Source organism: Malaclemys terrapin, chromosome 7 (assembly GCF_027887155.1).
Source record: "Malaclemys terrapin pileata isolate rMalTer1 chromosome 7, rMalTer1.hap1, whole genome shotgun sequence".
In the NCBI taxonomy this organism is placed as follows: domain Eukaryota; kingdom Metazoa; phylum Chordata; order Testudines; family Emydidae; genus Malaclemys; species Malaclemys terrapin.
In genome coordinates this window covers 110,355,674-110,376,874 of record NC_071511.1, presented here as the reverse complement: position 1 = coordinate 110,376,874, position 21,201 = coordinate 110,355,674, and the positions used below count along the sequence as shown (strand labels likewise).

Sequence of the window (21,201 nt, the reverse complement as noted above, 5' to 3'; positions counted from 1 at the left end):
GTGATTCACTGAGTGCAGCATGAGTTAATACTTCATTTAAGAAATACTTATACATTTCTTATATTCAAAAGGAGTTAAAAAAATATGAGGGCAGAATATGTTTCTGGTATGAAAATTGAAATCCATTCAAGGTTTCCTTCTGGAGCAGTCAATAAGTAGATATGAAATATTGTCTATGAGCCACAACTCAAATAACTCGCTTAGATGTCAGTATTTGCGTAATGCCAATCATGCATTAATTTCAGTAGTTCCACTTCAGAAGTGAGATTGTTATGGGGTATTTTCTCAGGCAGTAGAGACCATATTATGTTTTAGTGTCTAGAAAGCAAATAAAAGTTGAATAACTGTGTGAGCAGAGAAGCGGGAATGTGACAGGTCAATTACAGGGGTTTTACTTTTGTGGGGTTACTATTTTTTATTCCCTCTTTTTTCGCCCCATGTAACTTCTGTATTCTAGGCAGGAGCATTGCATTTCGTGGGGAACGAGGCAATGATGAACCAGCCATTGAAATGATAAAGGTGTCTCATTTGAAGTAAGTAGATTAGCCTTGTAAAGCTTGTGTTATCTAGTATTGAATTTTCAGGAGATACTTGTAACAGACAGAAGTAAATTGGTATTGAGAAAAGACTCTGCACAAGGAGAAGGTGGAAAAGAATATACAAATTAATCAAAGAAATAATCTTTTAATATTTAAATCTTTTAAAATTAAAAATAATTTTTACATATGTTTGTTACTATAGGCTTTTATTAAAATGTGAATGTTTACGTAATGGACGTTTTCACAAACTTCAAAATTTCACGGGGTGGTTGGAATAATTAAGGAGAATGTTAGTCTAATAGTTGTATTTTGATGTCCAGGGCCACTAGAGAATGGTTGTTACGAATTTTTTTTTTTTTTTGCAGGGTTGGGTTTCTCCATGAGTTTCAAGGTCTTTTTAGAATCTAAACTTTAAATAAAATCAGAAGGTCAGGATTGCACATCAATGTCTTCCTGTGTTTTGCACAGCACTTAACACAGTTGCCACAGGTGCAATTGCCACCACAGTTACAAATTAGTAGGTTCAGTCTGCACAGAGAGACGATTATTAGGTGAGAACAAGAAAGGAACAGTTTGATTGGCAAGAGATTAAGATGGGTTAGGAAAGAGGCTATTTTGGCTTCAGTTTTAGGGAGAAGGTAGAGTTGATAGCTTACACAATATTAAAGTGTGAATTTTACTTTTAAAACGTACAGTGTGGTGAAACAAGGAAACAGTTTGTATCCAAGTCATAAAAAGTTACTTTGCAAAAGTCCATTGCAAACTGTGGTGTGACAGAAAACTGCCCAGAAAACAGGGAGTTAACTCTAGAAGGGATTCTCTGCACTTGCACAGATCCTGGACTAGAGACTGCAGGGTAGTAATTCTCCATAGGATGAAGGCAGGAAATTCCTTAAGAATAAAATTTTGGAAGGCAAAAGTGGCAAATGAATTAGTAGTAAAAGGATTCCATATCCATTCACTACAGGACTATGGTGTGAAGTCTTCTGATTTTTTTTGTTTCTTTGTAAATATAATTTAAACAATATTGGATTCAATATAATTCTATAAAAGGTTTTATTGTAGTTTTTTTGTTCAATATAGCAGACAGCTTTTGTTATACAATAATAAGCATTCAAATATGGAGAGCTTACAATCTAGCTTTGTTCTCAGCAGGATATTATCTTCAATAGAGAGAGAGAGCATAAATTCTATAGCTAGGCAATCGTGAGATCAGATTATCCTCATTTTATTATGCTAGAACAAAATCAGAATAGCATAATAAGTATTTTTTAAAAGCCCATTGAAATAGCTAATCTGTAAACAGTTATGTTTTCTTGTATTAATATTTGTACAATGAGAGTCTGCTAAACATTTATCTCAGGTAAATGAGTTTTTGTCAAATCAGTATATACTACTATCAGCTCTTCTTTGCTTTGCTTCTTTAGCAGACAGATTTAGAAATGAAAAGTTTTTCATTTAAATCTAAAAAAAAACCACAATATTTACTGTGTAGTATAGATCCTAAATTGGCTGGGTAAGAGATTGTTGCAACAGCATCAAGTTTAACAAATTCACATTTTAATTCAAATTTTCTTCTTCTCGTTAGTCTCCATATCTGTCAGGAACCTTAGGATAACAATGTTTTTTTTAATTAATTGTGGCTTATGGATGTATATATATCAGAAAATATGGTAATAAGAGTTTACGTATCAATTTTTGCAACAGTTTTCAAAAGTAATTCCACACGTACCATGCACTACTAAACTATGATAGTGACCAGAAGTTTTGGATCATTTAGTTCCTAATTTTGCAATGAACTCTAGATGTTTGTTCCCATGAGGAAAGTCAGGGGCATTCTGAATGGGTGCAGCAGTCCAGTTCCACAAAACTTTTTGCAAGATCGCTGCCAGACTAAATTTGTTCAGTGTCTCTTCGCCCTCTACTTAAAACAAACAAAAAACACCATCACACAGACTCAGACCACCACCACCGTGATGCCAGTAAGAAAAGGTATAAAATAAAATACTTAATAAACAACTGGATTGTAGTAAAGGTCTCATTTATTTCAGGCAGTATTTAGCTGTAGTATTTAAAGACAAGCCTCTGGAACTCTGGGATGTCAGGACGTGTACTCTTCTTAGAGAAATGTCAAAAAACTTCCCTACCGTGACTGCTTTGGTAAGGAATCCAATCTGTTGATTCTCATTTGAAATGTAAATAGTTGTTAAATTTGTATATCGTGAAATAATAGATTTTTTTTAAATTTCTCTAGTCTACAAACACAGTCTGACCTGTCTCCCCTACTCTTCTTTCACAAAATAGCCTATTAAAACATAGGGTTTGGGGTTTTTTTCCCTAAAAGTAAATCTGTAGTGGGCATCATCATTATTAATCAATAAAACTAGGAAGTAAAAAGGGACATATTTTCCATTTTCCTAATTAAAATTTCTCACAGGAATGGTCATCTACTCATAATTTGAAGAGCTTGAGAAAGAAACAGCTTGCAGCCCGTGAAGCCATGGCCCGACAGACGGTCGCATCTGATACAGAACTTAGCAGTGTAGAATCTTCTGTGATCAGGTATTGCCCATCACTGTCTCATATGATATGGTAATGCATCAGTTATTCTTCAGACGAGTTTTCTTACTCGAGATTGTCGCTCGTTAATAGTGCTGTTTGGTACATGCCATCCAGATGCTCTCCCATGATGGAGGTCCCCTCAGCTGTCCTGTTAAAGCAACTTTGCAGGCTCCTTTATGCCATTTGAACAGCACAAAGGAGCCAAAGAATGGGCCAGAGTCTAGCACTTGAACATGGTCCCTTAATTTGACTGCTGAGCAAGAAACAGACTTTAACAGCAAAGAAACAGAGCAAGAAACAGACTTTAGTGGCCTACTCCTTGAAGTAAAATTTTAATTTGCCACTCATGCACTGTCATAAGTGTATAAACCAATTTGTTATTTCAGGACTTATGCAGACCGTTCTCAGGGGAAACACTCACTTCCGATCTACTATCTATTTTTATGTATTTGTTGATTGGGGTCATGACCTCTTATATCCATTTCAAGGGGAAAAAAGGCCACCTTTGTCTAATTATCTTTCTCTTAAAGCTTATTACAGGAGGCCGAAAGTAAATCTGAGCTGAGTCAGAACATTTCTGCCAGAGAGCACTTTGTGTTTACAGATACCGATGGGCAGGTTTATCATCTCTCAGTGGAGGGAAATTTGGTAAAAGACGGTGCAAGAATTCCGCCTGATGTGAGTTTAATATTTTTGTCTCATCAATGCTGTAATTTGTTTTCATAGCTACTGCTGCAGAAAATAGCATGCCATTAATATTAATATAGACATGCATTTTAATGGCAAATAGTTACCAGAAATCAATAATTGGAAACATGAAACCAAAAATATAAGCTGTAAAACTTAAACTAAAATTACTGTTTTTAAAAAAAGGACACTTAAAATTTTGTAGGAATATATAATTTTATGTAAATATTCAAACAGTGCTCTTATTTACAAGAGCACATTAGTTTGTTATATGTGTGATCACTATATTTACTTGGAAAGAACAATGGAGGATTTTTGTTCATTGTGTCTCTATTTTGCATAATAATACGTAAATGAGGGAAGCTGTATGCAGATGTTGAAGGTGTCTTAATCCTCATGGAAATAGTAAATACACGTCTACCTCGATAGAACGCTGTCCTCGGGAGCCAAAAAATCTTACCGCATTATAGGTGAAACCGCGTTATATCGAACTTGCTTTGATCCACCAGAGTGCGCAGTCCCGCCCCCCCGGAGCACTGGTTTACCGCGTTATATCCGAATTTGTGTTCTATCGGGTCATGTCATATTGAGGTAGCGGTGTACAGCATTTGAAAAAAGGAAAACCCTCCATTTATGCTAGCTGTAGAATGTTTTTTGTGTCTGTCTTTATCTCAGATTTCTGTACAGGTATACACTATCCTATTTGGTTTAAGAAAACAGTAGTTTCACCTATGTATGTTGAGACCAGACATTAACCAAGTTGATCATATAGTAGGCATCTGGTAGCAACTACTATACCTAGCAAAACTATTTCCATAGTTTCCCCAATTAACATATTTTGATTTTGCAGATACTTTATCCCACTGTTTTGTGGGGAAATGGGGGTCAGGCAAGACAACAGAAACAGCTGAAATTAAATTTCAAATGTGGTGTAACCATGGTCCTCAGTGAGCACTAGCGCCTTTGCTTCGTTTGGGGGTGGAGACACTTCTAAAATAGTTTGTATTTATAAAGTATTTCTGGGAATATTTGTGTTTTTTGGATAGAGTGGGATGTACGTAGGGGGTGTTAGGCATCTTGGGTCATCTGGATTTTTTTAAATTGAGCCTAATAAAGCCCTGCCCATTTTGTGATATAATTGCACACTTTCCCCTGACCTGACCAGGGTGATGATCTGTCAACTTTGAAATGTTGACTCTTAAGCATGAGAAATCTTTCTATGACTTTTAAAAATCACAAGGAAAATAAAGGTTTTTAAAAAAATTATGCAGCATTAAAGGTTGCATAGTTATTTTTTACACTTCCTGACTGTGATTCTGTATTCCAACAGCAAAGTTAACTTAGACACGTAGTATTCCTGTTTTTTTGTTTCAATGTGTTATTTGTCATAAGATGCATGCCGGTAAATATACAAGATGTTCAAAATGAACAGGTTGATATTTCTGTCGGAGCCTTAGTTTGTGCACCGTGTGACTTGTGATTTAACCATTCATCCTTAATGTTTCACTAAATGGTTAATTACATTTAATATGAACATAGTTAGGCTTGTTTCTGCAAACACACATATGAATAACTTTACGTGTATTAACAGCCCTATTTTGCTCAGCGGAACTATTCACATATGTACAAATTTAAGCACCTGTGTAAGTGTTTGTGGGATTGGGGTCTAAGTCTGTTTTCTCATTTTCAGTGGGGACCGGTACATAGCCCTGGAATACAAGATTTGCAACACTAGATCAGATTACTCATCGATCAGTTCTGGTAGTGTGCCTCTGGTAGTGGCCAGTAACTATTCCTTCACAAGAAAGTGAAGTCAACCTTTTGCCCAAAACACTATCACAAACTGCTAAACAATTGTGCAATGCTGCATGTTAAATGCATGTGATGGGATCTAGGATAGGGGAAATGTTTGAGCTATAACTTGTACTTTGAAGCAAGACTTGATTGAATTTAGCTTATAGTGGCATGCCTAAGTACAAAATGTTGTTACTGGTCATAGTTATGTATTTGAATCAGAGATCTGTAGTGGCAGTGAATTTCCATTTATTTTTATTTTCATTCTTAAGATATTTTAAGCTGCAGATGTTCTGTTTGGTTGCTCTTTTTGCTAATAGCATGTGCAGTTCTACTTACTTAAGGGCCTATTACTGAAGTGAATGCAAATTTGCCTTAGTAAGGAGTACAGAATAATATCCTACAGTTCAATAGCCAAGTCTTAATTTTTTTCTTAAATAATAATAAAAAAATATATGGAGATATAGCTATCTCATAGAACTGGAAGGGACCCCGAAAGGTCATTGAGTCCAGCCCCTTGCCTTCACTAGCAGGACCAAGTACTGATTTTTGCCCCAGATCCCTAAGTGGCCACCTCAAGGATTGAACTCACAACCCTGGGTTTAGCAGGCCAGTGCTCAAACCACTGAGCTATCCCTCCTCTCCCCCCTTATTTCTTCATGGGACAGAAAAAATAAAGTTCACGTACAATCGTTATGCAGTGAGTTAGTGGCTCAACCAATGATCCCTATAACCCCTCATAACTATAAGTGACATGTGACATTCTCAGGTTATCCCCCAGTGGCTAGTAGTCAGTCTTACTAGAAACTTTTATGGTATAGTTGGTAATATATACTCTGAAAGGGATTGAAACCCAAGATCACACTCTCCTGTGATCCCTAAAGTAATCAGTTTGCTCTTGAAAGATGAAGTCTTCCTTGTTAACAGTTAATGGAGCTTGCCCTGCAGGAACTTATACTCCTATCTATTTAAAAAAGCTGTTTGTCTTCAAACTGCTTCTTAAAAATACACATGTTGCAACATTAGAAACCCGAATATTTCTCCATTTAAAAACATTTAAGTAACCTCCTTAAATGTTACTCATTTTATTATCATTCTCCTTGTTTAGGCCAGCAGTCAAAATATTGCAAAAATCCTTCTGTTTCATGTGACAGGTTGTCTGTTTTCAGAGACAGTGGCAGCTTTCACACTGAGAGACCAGGTATTAAGGATCCAGTCTCTGATGGCGTTAGTAAATAATTTAGAGCAGACTTGGGCACAGGGGAGAGAAAAAAACAAGTAATGGAAAAATTGCTGTTTTATTGTGTGATTTTTTTTTCCCCCCTTGGGATTTAATGAAAAATTATGTATTTCCAAGAGTACATTTGCAGAATTTAGGAAAAAGGTAGTGAGTGTTTACCTGCTGTTCATAACCAAAGCTTTTTTAAAGACAGAGGTCTACTGAAATACGTTTTTAATTTATATATACTGTGTGCATATAGCTTTAACAATACAAAAGTTACCCATATAACCATACAGATATTGTATGATATTTATATCTGGTAGCTTAAACAACAATTTTAAAATATATCTGAGCATTACAAGTTGACTAGGACAGAACAATTTTGTAGATGTTCTTCATATACTTTGAGTTTTAGCTTAAGAGAAAAATAGTTCACTAGAAAGTCTATAAAGTTTGTTCAGCATAATCCAGTAACATAAAAGTATTCCAGACCAGATGTCTCTTGAGGATTATTTTTCTTTTAATTAATACCTCTCAACAGATTAAATGTTTAGGAGTAAAACAAATACTAAATATTGGGATAAAGGTACACACAAATACACACAAATCCCTGACTTATTTCTAGAGGTGTGCAAAAGCCACAAAATTTGGGTTTCAGACAGTCCAAAGTTCTGATGCACGGTCTTGGTTTTGGCCAGCTCTTCGTCATTTTTGAATAGTGACCCTAAGCAATGGTTCATGACAGACAGTGGTAAATGGAACCCTTGCAGAGTTGGCTGGATGTATGGTGCTGAATCTCCTTGTTTTCAGCTTCTACATTTTATTAAAAGAAGCTATAACTATTTTAAATATTTTTCTAAAATTACTTTTCCATATAATTGTCAGAGGAAAGAATGTGGGCCCATAACACAGTTTAAGATGCAGTCCAAATTATGAAAATGCTTGACAACCCCTATTTTAGAAGATTAAATGACTGTTAGTACTCACTTTCACTTTACAAAGGTTATAACAATCAAATTAGAATGTAGGTTCCCTGACTCTATTATGGTTGTAGTGAAAAAGGCTCATTGGAGACTATAACACACTACGCATAGCTCTGTGTGTCTCTCGCTTATGGCTGCTACCCACAGTGAGGCAGGAATCTTTAAGCATTGGCTCGGTCTGTGCCAGACAATGGATTTAGTGACCCAAGATCTTGGATTTTTTTGTAGGTTTCTATCTTCAGAGACAGTTTTACAGGTAAATAATACATTATAACCTGTCAAACAAGGAAAAAAGTGTTTGCAGACACTTTTTAGTCATAAGTTTGGAGGATGTCACTTTTCATGTTGATATGATGGATTGTTTTTATATCAGTAAATTTGTGGAAAACATAACTATTTATCTAGGTACTAACATGGACCACATGACCAAAGAATCTGAGCACCTCACAGTCACTAATGAATTTTGTCTTCACATTACCCCTGCGATTCCCAGCTGAGACATAGGCAGATTAAGTGATTTGCCCAAGAAGCCTTTACTGAGCTAGGAATTGAACTGAGGTCTCCTGAGTTCAAGTCTGGTGGCCTGTCTACTGGATCATCATTTTTCCTTCTTCTGGGGCACAACAGAATTATTGGTTGGAAAATGCATTATCTGAGCTACACATAACACTTTGTTTCAATCACCGTTTTTATATTGTGACCTGAAAAAAAAAAAAAAAAAAAAAAAAGCTTGAGACTAATTTGTAGAACAAGAAATATTAATATCTAGGTGCAGACTAATTATAGCTTTTGTCATTTTAGATTAAAATTTCATGTTTTATTTCAGTGTTCAAAAACTGAATGTTGCATTCTAATAATTAACCTTGGTGTGAGTTTCTCTTAAGTTAGTCATTTGTTCAGCTGTAATTTCTTTTGTAATGGCATCAAATCATGAATTGAACAGAAAGGGCATGGGTTGTGTACAGATTTGTAATGGGTCAGAGCTTTCTTTTTGTGACCTTTTTAACAATTTTTTGCTTCTTTGAAGTGCAGCCACTTTCCTGCATCAAACATGAAGGCTCAGATAAATTTATCTATCAATTTGGAATCCTCTTATTTCTGTATCCTAGTATAGTTTGTTGGTCCTGTGAATGTTTGATAATTGAGTCCTGTCACTTGGGGTTTACATACATTTAGGGACACAAAAGCTTTTCATGCTTTAAAACCCCAAAGGTGATAATACAAAACACTTCATTCAGGACAAAAAGTCTTCAAAAATATGATGTGGCAGATTCTGTCCTCTGACCCAGAACAACTCCATTAAATTCAACTGCATTGCTTTGTTGTAACAGAGAAGAATATGGCCCATTAGATTTACCTATTGTGGAAAATGAGGAAATATCAGTACTGATATGTTTATGCCAATGTATGCTACTATTAATTACACAGTTTCATTCTTCTTCTTAAATACTTGCAGGGAAGCATGGGTAGCATTACTTGTATTGCGTGGAAAGGCGATACGATGGTTCTCGGAGATGTTGATGGAAACTTAAACTTCTGGGATTTGAAAGCAAGAGTATCCAGGTATGTGTGTGAATAAAATCTTACTAATTCATATAAAATGAAGGAAAGGTAAAACATTTTTAATTCTTTATTTTTCTCTGCAGTAGATGATTGTGTGTTGTCTGAGAGAACTCTTCAAGATTGTATTTTTAAAAAGAAAATTCTCAGTCATGTCCTACCAGAGAGTGATTAACCAGAGAGATATTGGGCCCTGTTAATAAATTTATAACTCCTGTGCCAGAAGGTACCATTGTGATTATCTAGTCTGTCTGTATAACACGGTCCATAAAACTTCCCCCAAAATAATTCCTAGAGCAGTGGTTCTCAAACTAGGGCCGCACTTGTTCAGGGAAAGCCCCTGGTGGGCCGGGCTGGTTTGTTTACGTGCCGCGTCTGCAGGTTCAGCTGATCGCGGCTCCCACTGGCTGTGGCTTGCCGCTCCAGGCCAATGGGGGCTGCAGGAAGTGGCACGGGCCGAGGGACATGCTGGCCGCCCTTCCTGCAGCTCCCATTGGCCTGGAGCGGCAAACTGCGGCCAGTGGGAGCCGCGATTGGCCAAACCTGCGGACGCAGCCGGTAAACAAACTGGCCCAGCCTGCCAGGGACTTTTGCTGAACAAGCAGCGTCCCTAGTTTGAGATCCACTGTCCTAGAGCATATCTTTTAGAAAAACATTCAATCTTGATTTTAAAATGGCCAATGATGGAGAATCCACCGTGACCCTTGGTAAATTGCTCCTATGTTTATTTACCCTCACTCTTTAAAATTTATACCTTATTTCTAGTCTGTATTTGTGTCGCTTCAATATCTAGCTATTGGATCTTCCTCAGTGTGAGATTGTGGCTTTTTGAGCATCTAGTAAAGTTTCCTTAGACAATTCCCAATTATCATTCACATTTTTCTGATTAAATTCTCTTCCCAGCTGATCTGGCTCATAATTGGTTTCAGCATCACTGCTCTGGACATTATAAGTGTGATCAAGTCATGAGCACTTGTACCAAATTCACCATTAATTTCTGGTTCTGTGATATAGAATGTTCCCACTGGTGTAAATTGGTATAGTTCCACTGACTTAAATGAAACTGATGATGATTCACACCGACCAGAGATCTTGCCCATTATGTTTAATCCAAGCAAGATTATTTCATAATAAATTTTGATAACTAACAGTATTAAATGTTCTGATATTTTCCCCCTCCCACAACCACTTTTTTTATAGCGCTGTCAATTTTTGATATTTTGTGGGTTTTTTGCTAATCTAATTATATAGCTTTGGATGATTAGTTCTACAAATTTATACAGGATCAAAGTGTAAATGCTTAAGGGAGAATTTATATTAACAATTTATGACATATCTGTTCCTGAGAATGAAATTGAACCTGTTGCCCTTTTGTCCCCAGGGGGATCCCCACGCACCGAAGCTGGGTGAGAAAAATACGCTTTGCCCCTGGGAAAGGAAATCAAAAAGTGATAACAATGTACAATGATGGAGCTGAAGTTTGGGACACAAAAGAGGTACACATCTATTTCTTATCAGTATTCACTCATGTGCAAAATATGCTGCTTTGAATTAGAGAAGGTCAGGTGCCCAAGCAATCTGATTAAAATAATACTTAATCTGTTGCTGACATCTGTATAATAGTTACCCAGCTTTTCACAAAGGACTTTTAGTTTTTAATTTTTTCAATCTGTTTTCAGTTGAGAAGTGCCTTTCACTATGAAAGCTGACGCTCTATTGAAATATACAATTTTACCACCCTTCCAGTGAGTTTGGGTTGTATATGTTGTTTTGAACTCAGACTTAGAAAGAGAAAAATCTCCCTTCCAAAAACTTTATCAAAGTTTAATGAACATCTACATTTATGGAATTGTAAAGTTGTCTTATCTTCAGAGCTTGGTTTTAACTTATTAGAGGATATGAGAAGGCCAGACACTTGATATTAACATTGGCCCTGCTTCTCCTCTCCTGCAAGAAAAACCTGTATTAGGGAAAATTGCTCTTAAAAATTCTGGGATTCATCTTATGTAGTTGGAGTTGTATTCCTCCCTCCAGAGGTCCATAGACACTTGAACTCCATTGATTCCACAGTCAGAGCAGGCTATGAATCTGTAATCTTTTCCTCCAGGAATGATGTCCGTGCTACTGGTTATTTCTCCCTGCAGCTGTTCACTCCCTCCTTTTGTGAATGAAAGAAGGTTTTTTAGGTAGAAGCCTTAAAATGCTCATTGACTTCCAATTGAAAATCTGTCAAAGTCTCCAGGAAAACAACTTACAAGAGCCACATCTCCTTAGATCTGTCTCTAGAATTTGTTCCTTATCTATGATGCTCCAACTCTGTTTTATGTCTGTAGTGGAGCATCATTGTCTTCAGTGTCATGCCACAGAGCTGCTGCTTCACTGCAAGCCACTCTAGTATACTGGAACAGTGTAAAGGGTGTCTGAAAAGCACTATATCTGATGCAGGTACTGCAGAATTAAGCTGCTCTCTAAAGACCCTTTCCCAAGCGGGGACAGGGTGCATGTATCAGAAAAGGGCCTCAGAATGCAGCACTGCAGAGAGTGCCGTGGCCCATAGGGCAGCCTACTCTAACCTGGGCTGGCCCTCAGAGCTCTCTAAATTATACCGCGGCCCTTCCAGCCCCCAGAGCATTCCAGGATCAGGAGGGTGCAAAGATGCCACCTTAGCCCTTCCAGCTCCACCTATCTTGCGAGTTCTGTGAAACGCCTCTGGGAGACACAACACACAATTTTGACTAGTGTGATTAACAGCATTACTAAAAGCAAAAATGTCTTAATATTTCAAGGTGCAGATGGTAAGCAGTTTAAGAAGTGGAAGAAATGTCAACTTCCGAATACTGGATGTGGATTGCTGTACCTCAGACAAAGTGATCTTGGCATCAGATGATGGGTGCATCAGAGTTCTAGAGACAACTCTGAAGTCAACATGTTTTAGAATGGATGAACAAGTATTAACAGGTCTGAGAGATCTCAACAGCACCTAATGCTCATGTGCTTTGAATTGTTTCCCTTTTGCTACAGACCATAGTATATTTCATTTCAAAAGGTGTGCAAAATAGTCTTTACTGTTTAAAACTGACATCAGTCTAAGCCAGTGGTCTCCAAACTTTTTTGATCGCGCACCCCTATCAGTAAAAAATTTTTGAGCATGCACCCACTGCTGCGCCGAAGCAAAAAATAAAAATAAAAAGCCGCTCGGACTCCTGCCCGGATTGCTGAAGCGCCAAAAAAAAAAAAAAAAAACCGCTGCTCGGACTCACGCCCGAACTGCTGAAGCGCCCCCCTCCCCCCAAAAAAGAGAGCTCCTCCTGCCGCGCACCCCCAAGGATCCTCTGGCGCACCCCCTAGGGTGCGCAAACCCCACTTTGGAGACCACTGGTTTAAGCCAGAGGATGAAGTAGCTCACAAACACCAGAAACTTTGGGAAAATGGATCAGTTTTATAATAGGTTATACAGCTTTTGATATTTCTAAATAACTCATGTTTTGCTTTTTTTAGTTTTATCTGCATAAATATGCATAAATTCTTTGCATCAGAACAGTCATTCACATACACAGCATGAGTTTTAGTCATGTTTGTGATACATGAAAAATTGCTTTTGTTATACTGCTGTATATTTCCAGAATTTGAATCCTAGTTATTGACAATGGCCAAAGTGGATGTTTCCATGAAATTGTAGAAGCGCGTCAATTTGTGACAGCCTTATCTGACTTTTTACAATGTTTTTAGCTAGCATAAGTTCTTACAAAACATTGCTTTTACATTCTTTCATCTTTGGGGTAAACTGTGCAGCTAAAATGGTTAATACATTAAATCGTGAGTTGAAGATGATCCAGATTTTTCAAATTGTGGGTCAGTCCCATTAAAATCATTGGGACTATTTGTGAGCGTAAAGGTATCATCATTTGATGCTGTGTTTGATACATATTCTGATTTAATATACAGTACTTTGCTAACTTTGTCTACAATAAAAATGGATTGTTTTTTCCTATTATGAAGGCTATAGTTTTGACGAAAGACAAGTAACAGTGCGATCAGCATCATTGAAGGATAGTTTAGTTACCATAAATTATCTTTTGAGACCTGAAAATTAAACTGTGTAAATGCATATTTATGTCATTAACCTGTGGTGCTTAAAGGACAAGGTATCACTGAGTCCAAGAATTTACTGTGATTCAAAAAAGGATTAGACATTTATAGCAATAATGAAAATACTCACAGGTTACATGAGATAAGATAGAAAATATAAGAAATAAAAGTCATCATAGTTTTGTGTTTAAGCCAACCACTAACAGGTGGAGGTTAGAAGGAAACTTCCCGTAGGAGCAGATAATTCAATAATTTTCTAGGACAGGGAATCTAACCCCTTCCTCTGGAGCATCTTATTGGTGTCAGAGACTAGATATCATACTAGATGGACCACCAATCTGATTCATTATGACAATAGTTAGGCACAAGTATCTCTACTGACCAGAGTTTTGAGGCATTCAGTATCGATATACGTTTAGTTTAATTCCCTCCCTATAAAACCATATTGATGCTTCCTGTTTTCACTGCAGATATTCCTGAATGCTGTGACAAAGACTCAGTTTCACTGGAGTCCATAGTAATTGTGATGTGTAAGGATGAGGCATTCTGGCATTTCTTGCGTGAATTTTTTTCACATCTGCTTTATAGAATCATTCCGCCACATACATCTCTGCTTAACTCAAATTTCACTTTTACTTTGCAAATTCATCTGCAACCAGATTTTAACTAAACTAAAAGCCAAAGACAGAGGAGACCAGGTTCTGATTGTAAATGTATAGTGATTAACTGTATGTCCTAGAAAATCTTTTTGCTCATGTGTAATGGCAGACTTTCATGTGCAATGATCCATGCTGTACATCTGGGATTACAATCTGGCCCAACATCTAATATTTTATCTTCTGGCACAGGCAGCTACCAATACATTTTATAGTTTTTAAATGCTATGTCATTAGAGGTTAGCTACTCACAGATCTTGACTATGACTCATTTCCCTCCTCTCTGCCTTTCTTCTATTTCAGAGCCTGTGTGGTGCCCTTATCTCCTAGTACCAAGGGCCTCATTAGCTTTAAAAGCCTTCTTGCTGCATCAGCCATGGAATGATAAATGTACTCTAGATATTTTACACATGTAAGGCTTTGTTTTCATTTTCTGTTCAAACTTTTAACTATTATCACATGCAGATCTCCTATGTATTATTTGGGAGAAGGTTGTTAAATGGGTGAACTTCAGCACTTGAGGAGCAGTCGGAATGGAGGGGCAGTACTTCGCTCTCATCAACCAAGAGGGATGTGAGGTCATAGATTTGTTTTATTTCAAGTGGCACCACCTACCTTCATCTTTGAAAACAGACCCTAAGTTTTTAAGACGATAGCAACTGTCTGTAGTCAGAATTAGAAACTCATGCAACATATTGTATCAAAAACCAGAAATATGTTTTCATTCTAAAAGCTGGTGATTTCAAAGTTAGAGGTGGCCACTAGAGAGTAATTCCAAGTGTCCCTTCACCTATACTAATGATCATGTTTCCTCTTTAGTGGTGCAGATTCCTATCAGAATGGAGCACCTTATCAGGATGTGACATTTATTATTTATAGTTCAATAGCTTAGACCCCATGAGGATTGTTCAGGGCAACGTACAGACCATAGGAAGATTCACTCCTTGCCCTAAAGAGTTTACAATCTAAGAAGATAATCAATGTGCAAAATGATATGGTCAGTATAGGCAATCTTATTTGCATGATATATATTATTAATATGGCCTTAATGCAAATGAAATGTAAAGTACATAAGTCAATGAGATGGTAAGGAGGTGGAAGGTAAAGGGGCTATGCAGGACACCATCGTGAAAGTTGAACTCCCCAAAGAGAAGCATGACGGTTTGTGATGAGATGGAGAGCAGTGAGTCCGTTGGGGAGCAGATTTCAGCTTTGAAAGGAAGGGAATAGGGAGTTGAATGGGGTATTGATCAAAAATGGAAATGGAGTGAGAAAGAGGAAGGGGCTGCAAACAGCAAGAGAAGAGAAGATAGACACTTCCACTGCAACCTTTGGGAGCCATCTCAGGGCTTGTCTACATGGACACTTAGTTCATGGCTAGCTGGAGTGTGACTGTACCTTTCACTAGCATGCCGTGCTCTAAGTGTCCATGTGGACTGTGCTGCCGTGCTCTAAAAATTCCATGTATGCTTTGATGTAGGCTACTTTGAAACAGAGTACATTAAAGCTCACTTGGGAATTTTTAGTGCACAGCAGCAGGGTCAACACAGACATTTATTGTACAGCAGGCCAGTATGGGGTAGAGTCACACACCAGCTTGCTGCCAACTAAGTGTTTGTGTGGGCAAGCCCTCAGTTTGCAGGATGTGAGAGAAGGAAAGACTGCCATAAGAAAGAACAGCTGCAAACATGTTGGCCTACAGTTTCCAAAGTGGGTAGTGATTTTGAGGGCCTCTATTTTTGGGTGCCTAACTGGAGACTCCTTAAAGGGGAGTGGTTTTCAGAAGTACTGAGCACCCACTCTCTGAAAGCTAGGCCACTTTCGGGTTTCTCAAGTTGGGCACCTAAAAAGTAGGGCACCCAATATCATGAACCACTTTTGAAAATTAAGGCTACTGTGTTGTAAGGGGAAATCTGGGTTTCTGTGAGTTCAAGGAGATGGAAGGGAGTGAGAGATGAAGAGATTGTGGATGGTTTTTTTTATGAAAGCTGGCATTCTAGAATACAGTAGAACCTCAGAGTTCTGAACACCTCTGGAATGGAGGTTGTTCAGAGTTATTAACAAAACATGGTGGTTCTTTCAGAAATTTACAACTGAACATTGACTTAATACAACTTTGAAACTTTACTATGCAGAGAAAAATGCTGCTTTTAACCATCCTAATTTAAATTAAACAAGCACAGAAACAATTTCCTTACCTTGTCAAGTCTTTTTTTAACTTGCCCTTTATATTTTTTGTAGTTTACATTTAACACTGTACTGTACGGCATTTGCTTTTTCCCCCCCTGTGTCTGCTGCCTGATTGCGTACTTCCGATTCCAAATGAGGTGTGTGATTGACTGGTCAGTTTGTCTCTCTGGTGTTCGTAACTCTGAGGTTCTACTGTAGTTGAAATGGGGATGAGATTGATGAGTGAGGGACCAGTGTAGGAAAGCCATGGTGACATTTGGGCATAAAGGGTAAGATTAAGAGGATGGTCAAGATTGGATTTATTATTGCTGAAAATAAGCAGGAGTAAGCAATAGAGAAAAAAAGTGGAGATAAGAAAAGAACTTGTGAGACAAGTGGGATTGAGGATTAGGAATGGGCCGGCAACATGAAAAAGGGGGAGACCTAAAGGTGAGTGGATAAGAAGGAAATGCGAAGAGAAGGGAGACAGTAACAAAGCTGTGGGAGTAATGAGAGTGAGCAGGAGTGAAGATTAGCCATGATTAGTACTTGGGAACTGGTAAATGCTGTCCAATGATTTTCTGTCTAAACTGTTTTTTTATTAAGGACATGAGAACATTAAGTTTGTTTCCTCCATGCTTTGTGTTGTACATAGCCATCACTCTTCTGCCACTTCAGATAATATTGCCAATTTAGTTATGAGGAAATATAAAATTCTTAGAATATATATTCCTGTTAAATCAAATGTTTTCTTTGCAGTGATTATCCAGAGCATGACAATATTAAAAATCTGCTTCAAAAACAGCTGAATTCATTGTCCAAGTAAGAACCATTTTATTAATGTTTTAACAAAATACTGCTTTGACTGAGATTGCAGCAGAAAAAGTTGTAAGGATTGGTTTTTCATTTAGCAGCCAGTCTGGAATAACTTTATTTTTATATTAAAACATTTTACTGTGTTTAAAGATAAGTACTTGTTACAATAAATGAAATTTAACTTACTTCATGACCTGCTTTGTCTAATGAAAAGCGAACGGTAGCATTCTTCCCAAATCGGAAATCTTTCTTAAAATAAATTGTTTAATATTGACTTCACAGAATAATTTACTGTATTAAACATTAAAGTGGGATGAAACTCATGTCTAATTTGAGACATTTGGGTTGTCACATGGTTGATGCCACAGACGATGGTGGCTGCCAGCAGGAGGCCCAGGAATATTCAGCATTTAAATTCAAATGGCATTCACAGTTTATTGGCAAATGTTTCTCAACATGTCTGCTCCTCAGAGTGCTGCCTGGACCAAGTGGGTGCAGCCTATTTAAAAATATATATATATAATTCGAAACATTATTCAGAATTTTAAACCCTGACCAGAAAAATATCGCATTGGCACTTTTGAAAATCCTACCCTTTCAAGATAAGTTACTCTTCATGGGTGAAGTTCATACTTCTGGTGATATTTCATCAGTCTCCCTGGTTGCATAGCCAACAGATGGCAGTACGTTCATTTAAACTATTAAGGCAGTCTTTGCAGTGAAGAAACTGGAAGCACTTCCCCTTTCCTCCCCTACACGCAAAAAAAAAGCGAATTTTCTTCTGTATGTAGAAAAATGCATGCAAAACCCGAATTCATAGATTTATAATACATATATTTGTTGTCCAGTGACACCATTCAGATTATATTTACATAATTATGACGTGATTGTTAATTTAATTTTTTAATATATAGAACTGCAAGCTAAAAGAATTTTTCACTTGACCAGAGCTCAAAGAGACGGCTTCAGGTGTACTCTTCTGGTAGTTCACATGTATTACAATACATGCAAGTCAGAAGGCATTCTTGACAGACTGATTTTAACTATTAAAACTCATAAACAGAGAATTGCTCCTGTAAAGGTTTAGGCATACTTAAACTTGTATAGTTTCTATTGCCGTGATTAAATATTATTTGATAGAGGCCTTTGGTCAGGCCAGCATGAAATAAACTTCTACTTTCCTTGTCTGACAAGAAGATATAAAAGGCTTCTTTTCGTTTTTAAACTTTAATTCCTAGATGTAATGTATAGTACTTGTTTTTTAAAAATCTTACCCAGCATATTATAGATCAGATATGACTTTCTGTTTTTGCAGTGACATCAAGAAACTTGTTCTTGATCCTGAATTTACTCTATTGCAGAGATGTTTACTGGTTGCAAGGTAACAGAGATTCAGATAAAGTCAAAAGGTTTTTTCTAAATAATCCTGACCCTGTCAGCACTTACAAATGTGCTTAACTTTAAGCATGTATGTAGTATTATTAAAATTAATGACACTAATGATATACATAAAGTTAAGAATGTGTATGTATTTCAAGGATGGGGTCTAAGTTACTATCTTAGTGAATTATTTGTATTTGCACTGAGTTTTATATTACAATGAAAAGACTCCTTTAATGTGGTTGAACAGAATTGCATTTTAGAAAGGTGTAAGAAACTACCATGCCTACATTGAAATAGTAGTAGTTACTCGTACAATGCCCAAAAGTGTATTCAGTACTTTACTAGAATATAGAGTCCAATCTCTCTCCCAAAGAGCTTATAACCTAAGATGTAGGCCCATATGTAAAGCAAAGAAAAAGAGAAAGTGGGGCTCTTTTTTAATTCCGTGACCGTTGTCATGTTATTACTCTGCCCAAATCATAACAATTTTTAACATGTTCTGCATTTTTTAGTCACTTCCAAGCTTTTATGATTGATTTTTTCCCCCTAAAGTTGAAAAGGTGTCTTAATGGTGAAGCATAAAGCAATCCAGAAAATTAAGTTAAGGATAGATTATGCAGATAGATTTGCTAAACTAGTTTGTGGAGAGATTGACTGAGCCTTAGCTAACCTTGTAAAAGTCGTTCCTCCAACTTGCTACTTCCTAGTTTGTCAAACATATTTCAAAAGAGATCATTGTGATGTCATATATAAGAAGTCTTATTGGTAACCCACAATATTTGTGATTCCAAAAAGCATGTACCTTATTCTCTGAATAAAGAAATTATTTTAAAATACAGAACAATTGCTAGTAGTATGTTGGGGCCGGGGGAGGGGGAATCTACAATGAATCAGTATTATGGCTACAAGTGATTGTATTGGGGGTTTGGGAATTTAAACTAGTCTCATGTTGTAGCTACAATGTATAATGGTAGGGTTTGCTTCATTTTGATTTTTGACTTCTCAGACTCTATGGGGATGAATCAGAACTGCATTTTTGGAGTGTTGCTTCCCATTATTTGCACAGTTTCTCTCAGGAAAAAGCACTAACTGCAAAAACTACAGATAGTCTGCAAGAAAAATTAATCAACCCATTGGATATATGCTATGACATACTGTGTGAAAATTCCTACTTCCAGGTATTGAAAACTGTTTATAAATAGTATTTAGTAGGTATGTGACTAAATCAACAAAATGAAGAGCATTTCTTCCCTTTTGATTTTAAAGCTCCTACATATAAGTGCCTCACTTTTATTTCAAAGTAAAAGGTGCATGACTGTGTTTTAATAATGGAGTTTTACCCTTAACTCAGTGTGTTTGTTATTGTGAATTTAAAGCATTCAGTACTATTTAAAGGCTGGGCTTTTTATCATAGTCTTATAAGATCATTCATATGTACTTCACATTTATATATATTTTTAAGCTCACGTAATTTTGCAGGTGTTTCCAATTTATATTATGGAAAAAGTTCATTTTCATATATTAGTTAGTTTATTCTCAGATTTGTAATCATTTTAATTTTTCTCTGCAGAAATTTCAGCTTGAAAGAGTACATCTACAGGAGGTTAAAAGATCAACCTATGACCACACCAGGAAATGTGCTGACCAACTTCTTCTCTTGGGGCAGGTTTGTGAGTGGCTTGTTTGTTTGGAATGTCCTTACCTGTTTCTGTGGGTTTTGTGTGTTTTTTTTCAATACTTCCTCTATCCATACAACATTATATCTGTCTTATCTGGGCCGAGTTTCTTCAAGCTAGCCTACAGCCAAGACCCAGTCTCGGCTAGACAGTTGGGTATGTTGTTCGACTGGAAACAGAGTTAAGTGTCAACTAAATATGAAAAAAGAACAGGAGTACTTGTGGCACCTTGGAGACTAACAACTTTATTAGAGCATAAGCTTTCGTGGACTACAGCCCACTTCTTCGGATGCATACAGAGTGGAATAAATATTGAGGAGATATATATTGTTGTCAACTCCCACCTGTTTATGCTCTCTGTATGTGTGTATATATATCTCCTCAATATTTATTCCACTCTGTATGCATCCGAAGAAGTGGGCTGTAGTCCACGAAAGCTTATGCTCTAATAAAGTTGTTAGTCTCTAAGGTGCCACAAGTACTCCTGTTCTTTTTGCAGATACAGACTAACACGGCTGCTACTCTGAAACCTAAATATGAAAAGCACCTCAACAGACATCCTTCTTTTGGAACTCCACATGGGTCTTTCTTCAGTCAGATGACCAAACAGATACTACCTTTGAGTTCTCTGAAAGAAAATAATCAAGCTGCTCAGATAGCTTAGTATTTGCAGGGAAAAACTGCTAGTATTGGTATGCAAGTTTCCAAGACGACATAGTGGCATCAGTGACTCCTGTCAGATCTAAAAGATTTGACATGAATAAAGAGATAATATACCAACACAACCAGTGCAGCCTAAAATCAGATTTTACTAAGTATATATAATGCCTTTCATATTTCTCCATAATTCGTTAACTTATCAACTTTAAATATAGTGATTTTTTTAAAAAATTATGCTAGGTTATTGCAGGTACCATCCTCTGAACAGTTTCTTTGCTTATACAATCTTATTTCACTCCTACTTTTTAAGTTGCTTTTCTTTCCTCTCTTGCTGTGAAAGACTACACAAACAGGGAAAATTGCATACTCAATTTACTGATTCCGCTATGTAGGCCCTCTTTCTGG

At 37.0% G+C, this 21,201-nt stretch overlaps 1 protein-coding gene across 1 annotated transcript in view; it reads left to right on the top strand.

Annotated features, from left to right (window-relative positions):
- WDR11 (WD repeat domain 11) overlaps positions 1-21,201 on the top strand; it is a 67,330-nt gene that overhangs the window by 38,708 nt on the left and 7,421 nt on the right. The window contains exons 13-24 of the mRNA XM_054034314.1: positions 458-533; positions 2,591-2,699; positions 2,977-3,101; positions 3,632-3,779; positions 9,244-9,350; positions 10,729-10,843; positions 12,134-12,305; positions 14,396-14,504; positions 17,021-17,083; positions 18,393-18,458; positions 19,467-19,638; positions 20,031-20,126. Of these exons, the coding sequence (XP_053890289.1) occupies positions 458-533; positions 2,591-2,699; positions 2,977-3,101; positions 3,632-3,779; positions 9,244-9,350; positions 10,729-10,843; positions 12,134-12,305; positions 14,396-14,504; positions 17,021-17,083; positions 18,393-18,458; positions 19,467-19,638; positions 20,031-20,126 (1,358 nt within the window). The remainder of the gene's footprint in view (positions 1-457; positions 534-2,590; positions 2,700-2,976; positions 3,102-3,631; positions 3,780-9,243; positions 9,351-10,728; positions 10,844-12,133; positions 12,306-14,395; positions 14,505-17,020; positions 17,084-18,392; positions 18,459-19,466; positions 19,639-20,030; positions 20,127-21,201) is intronic.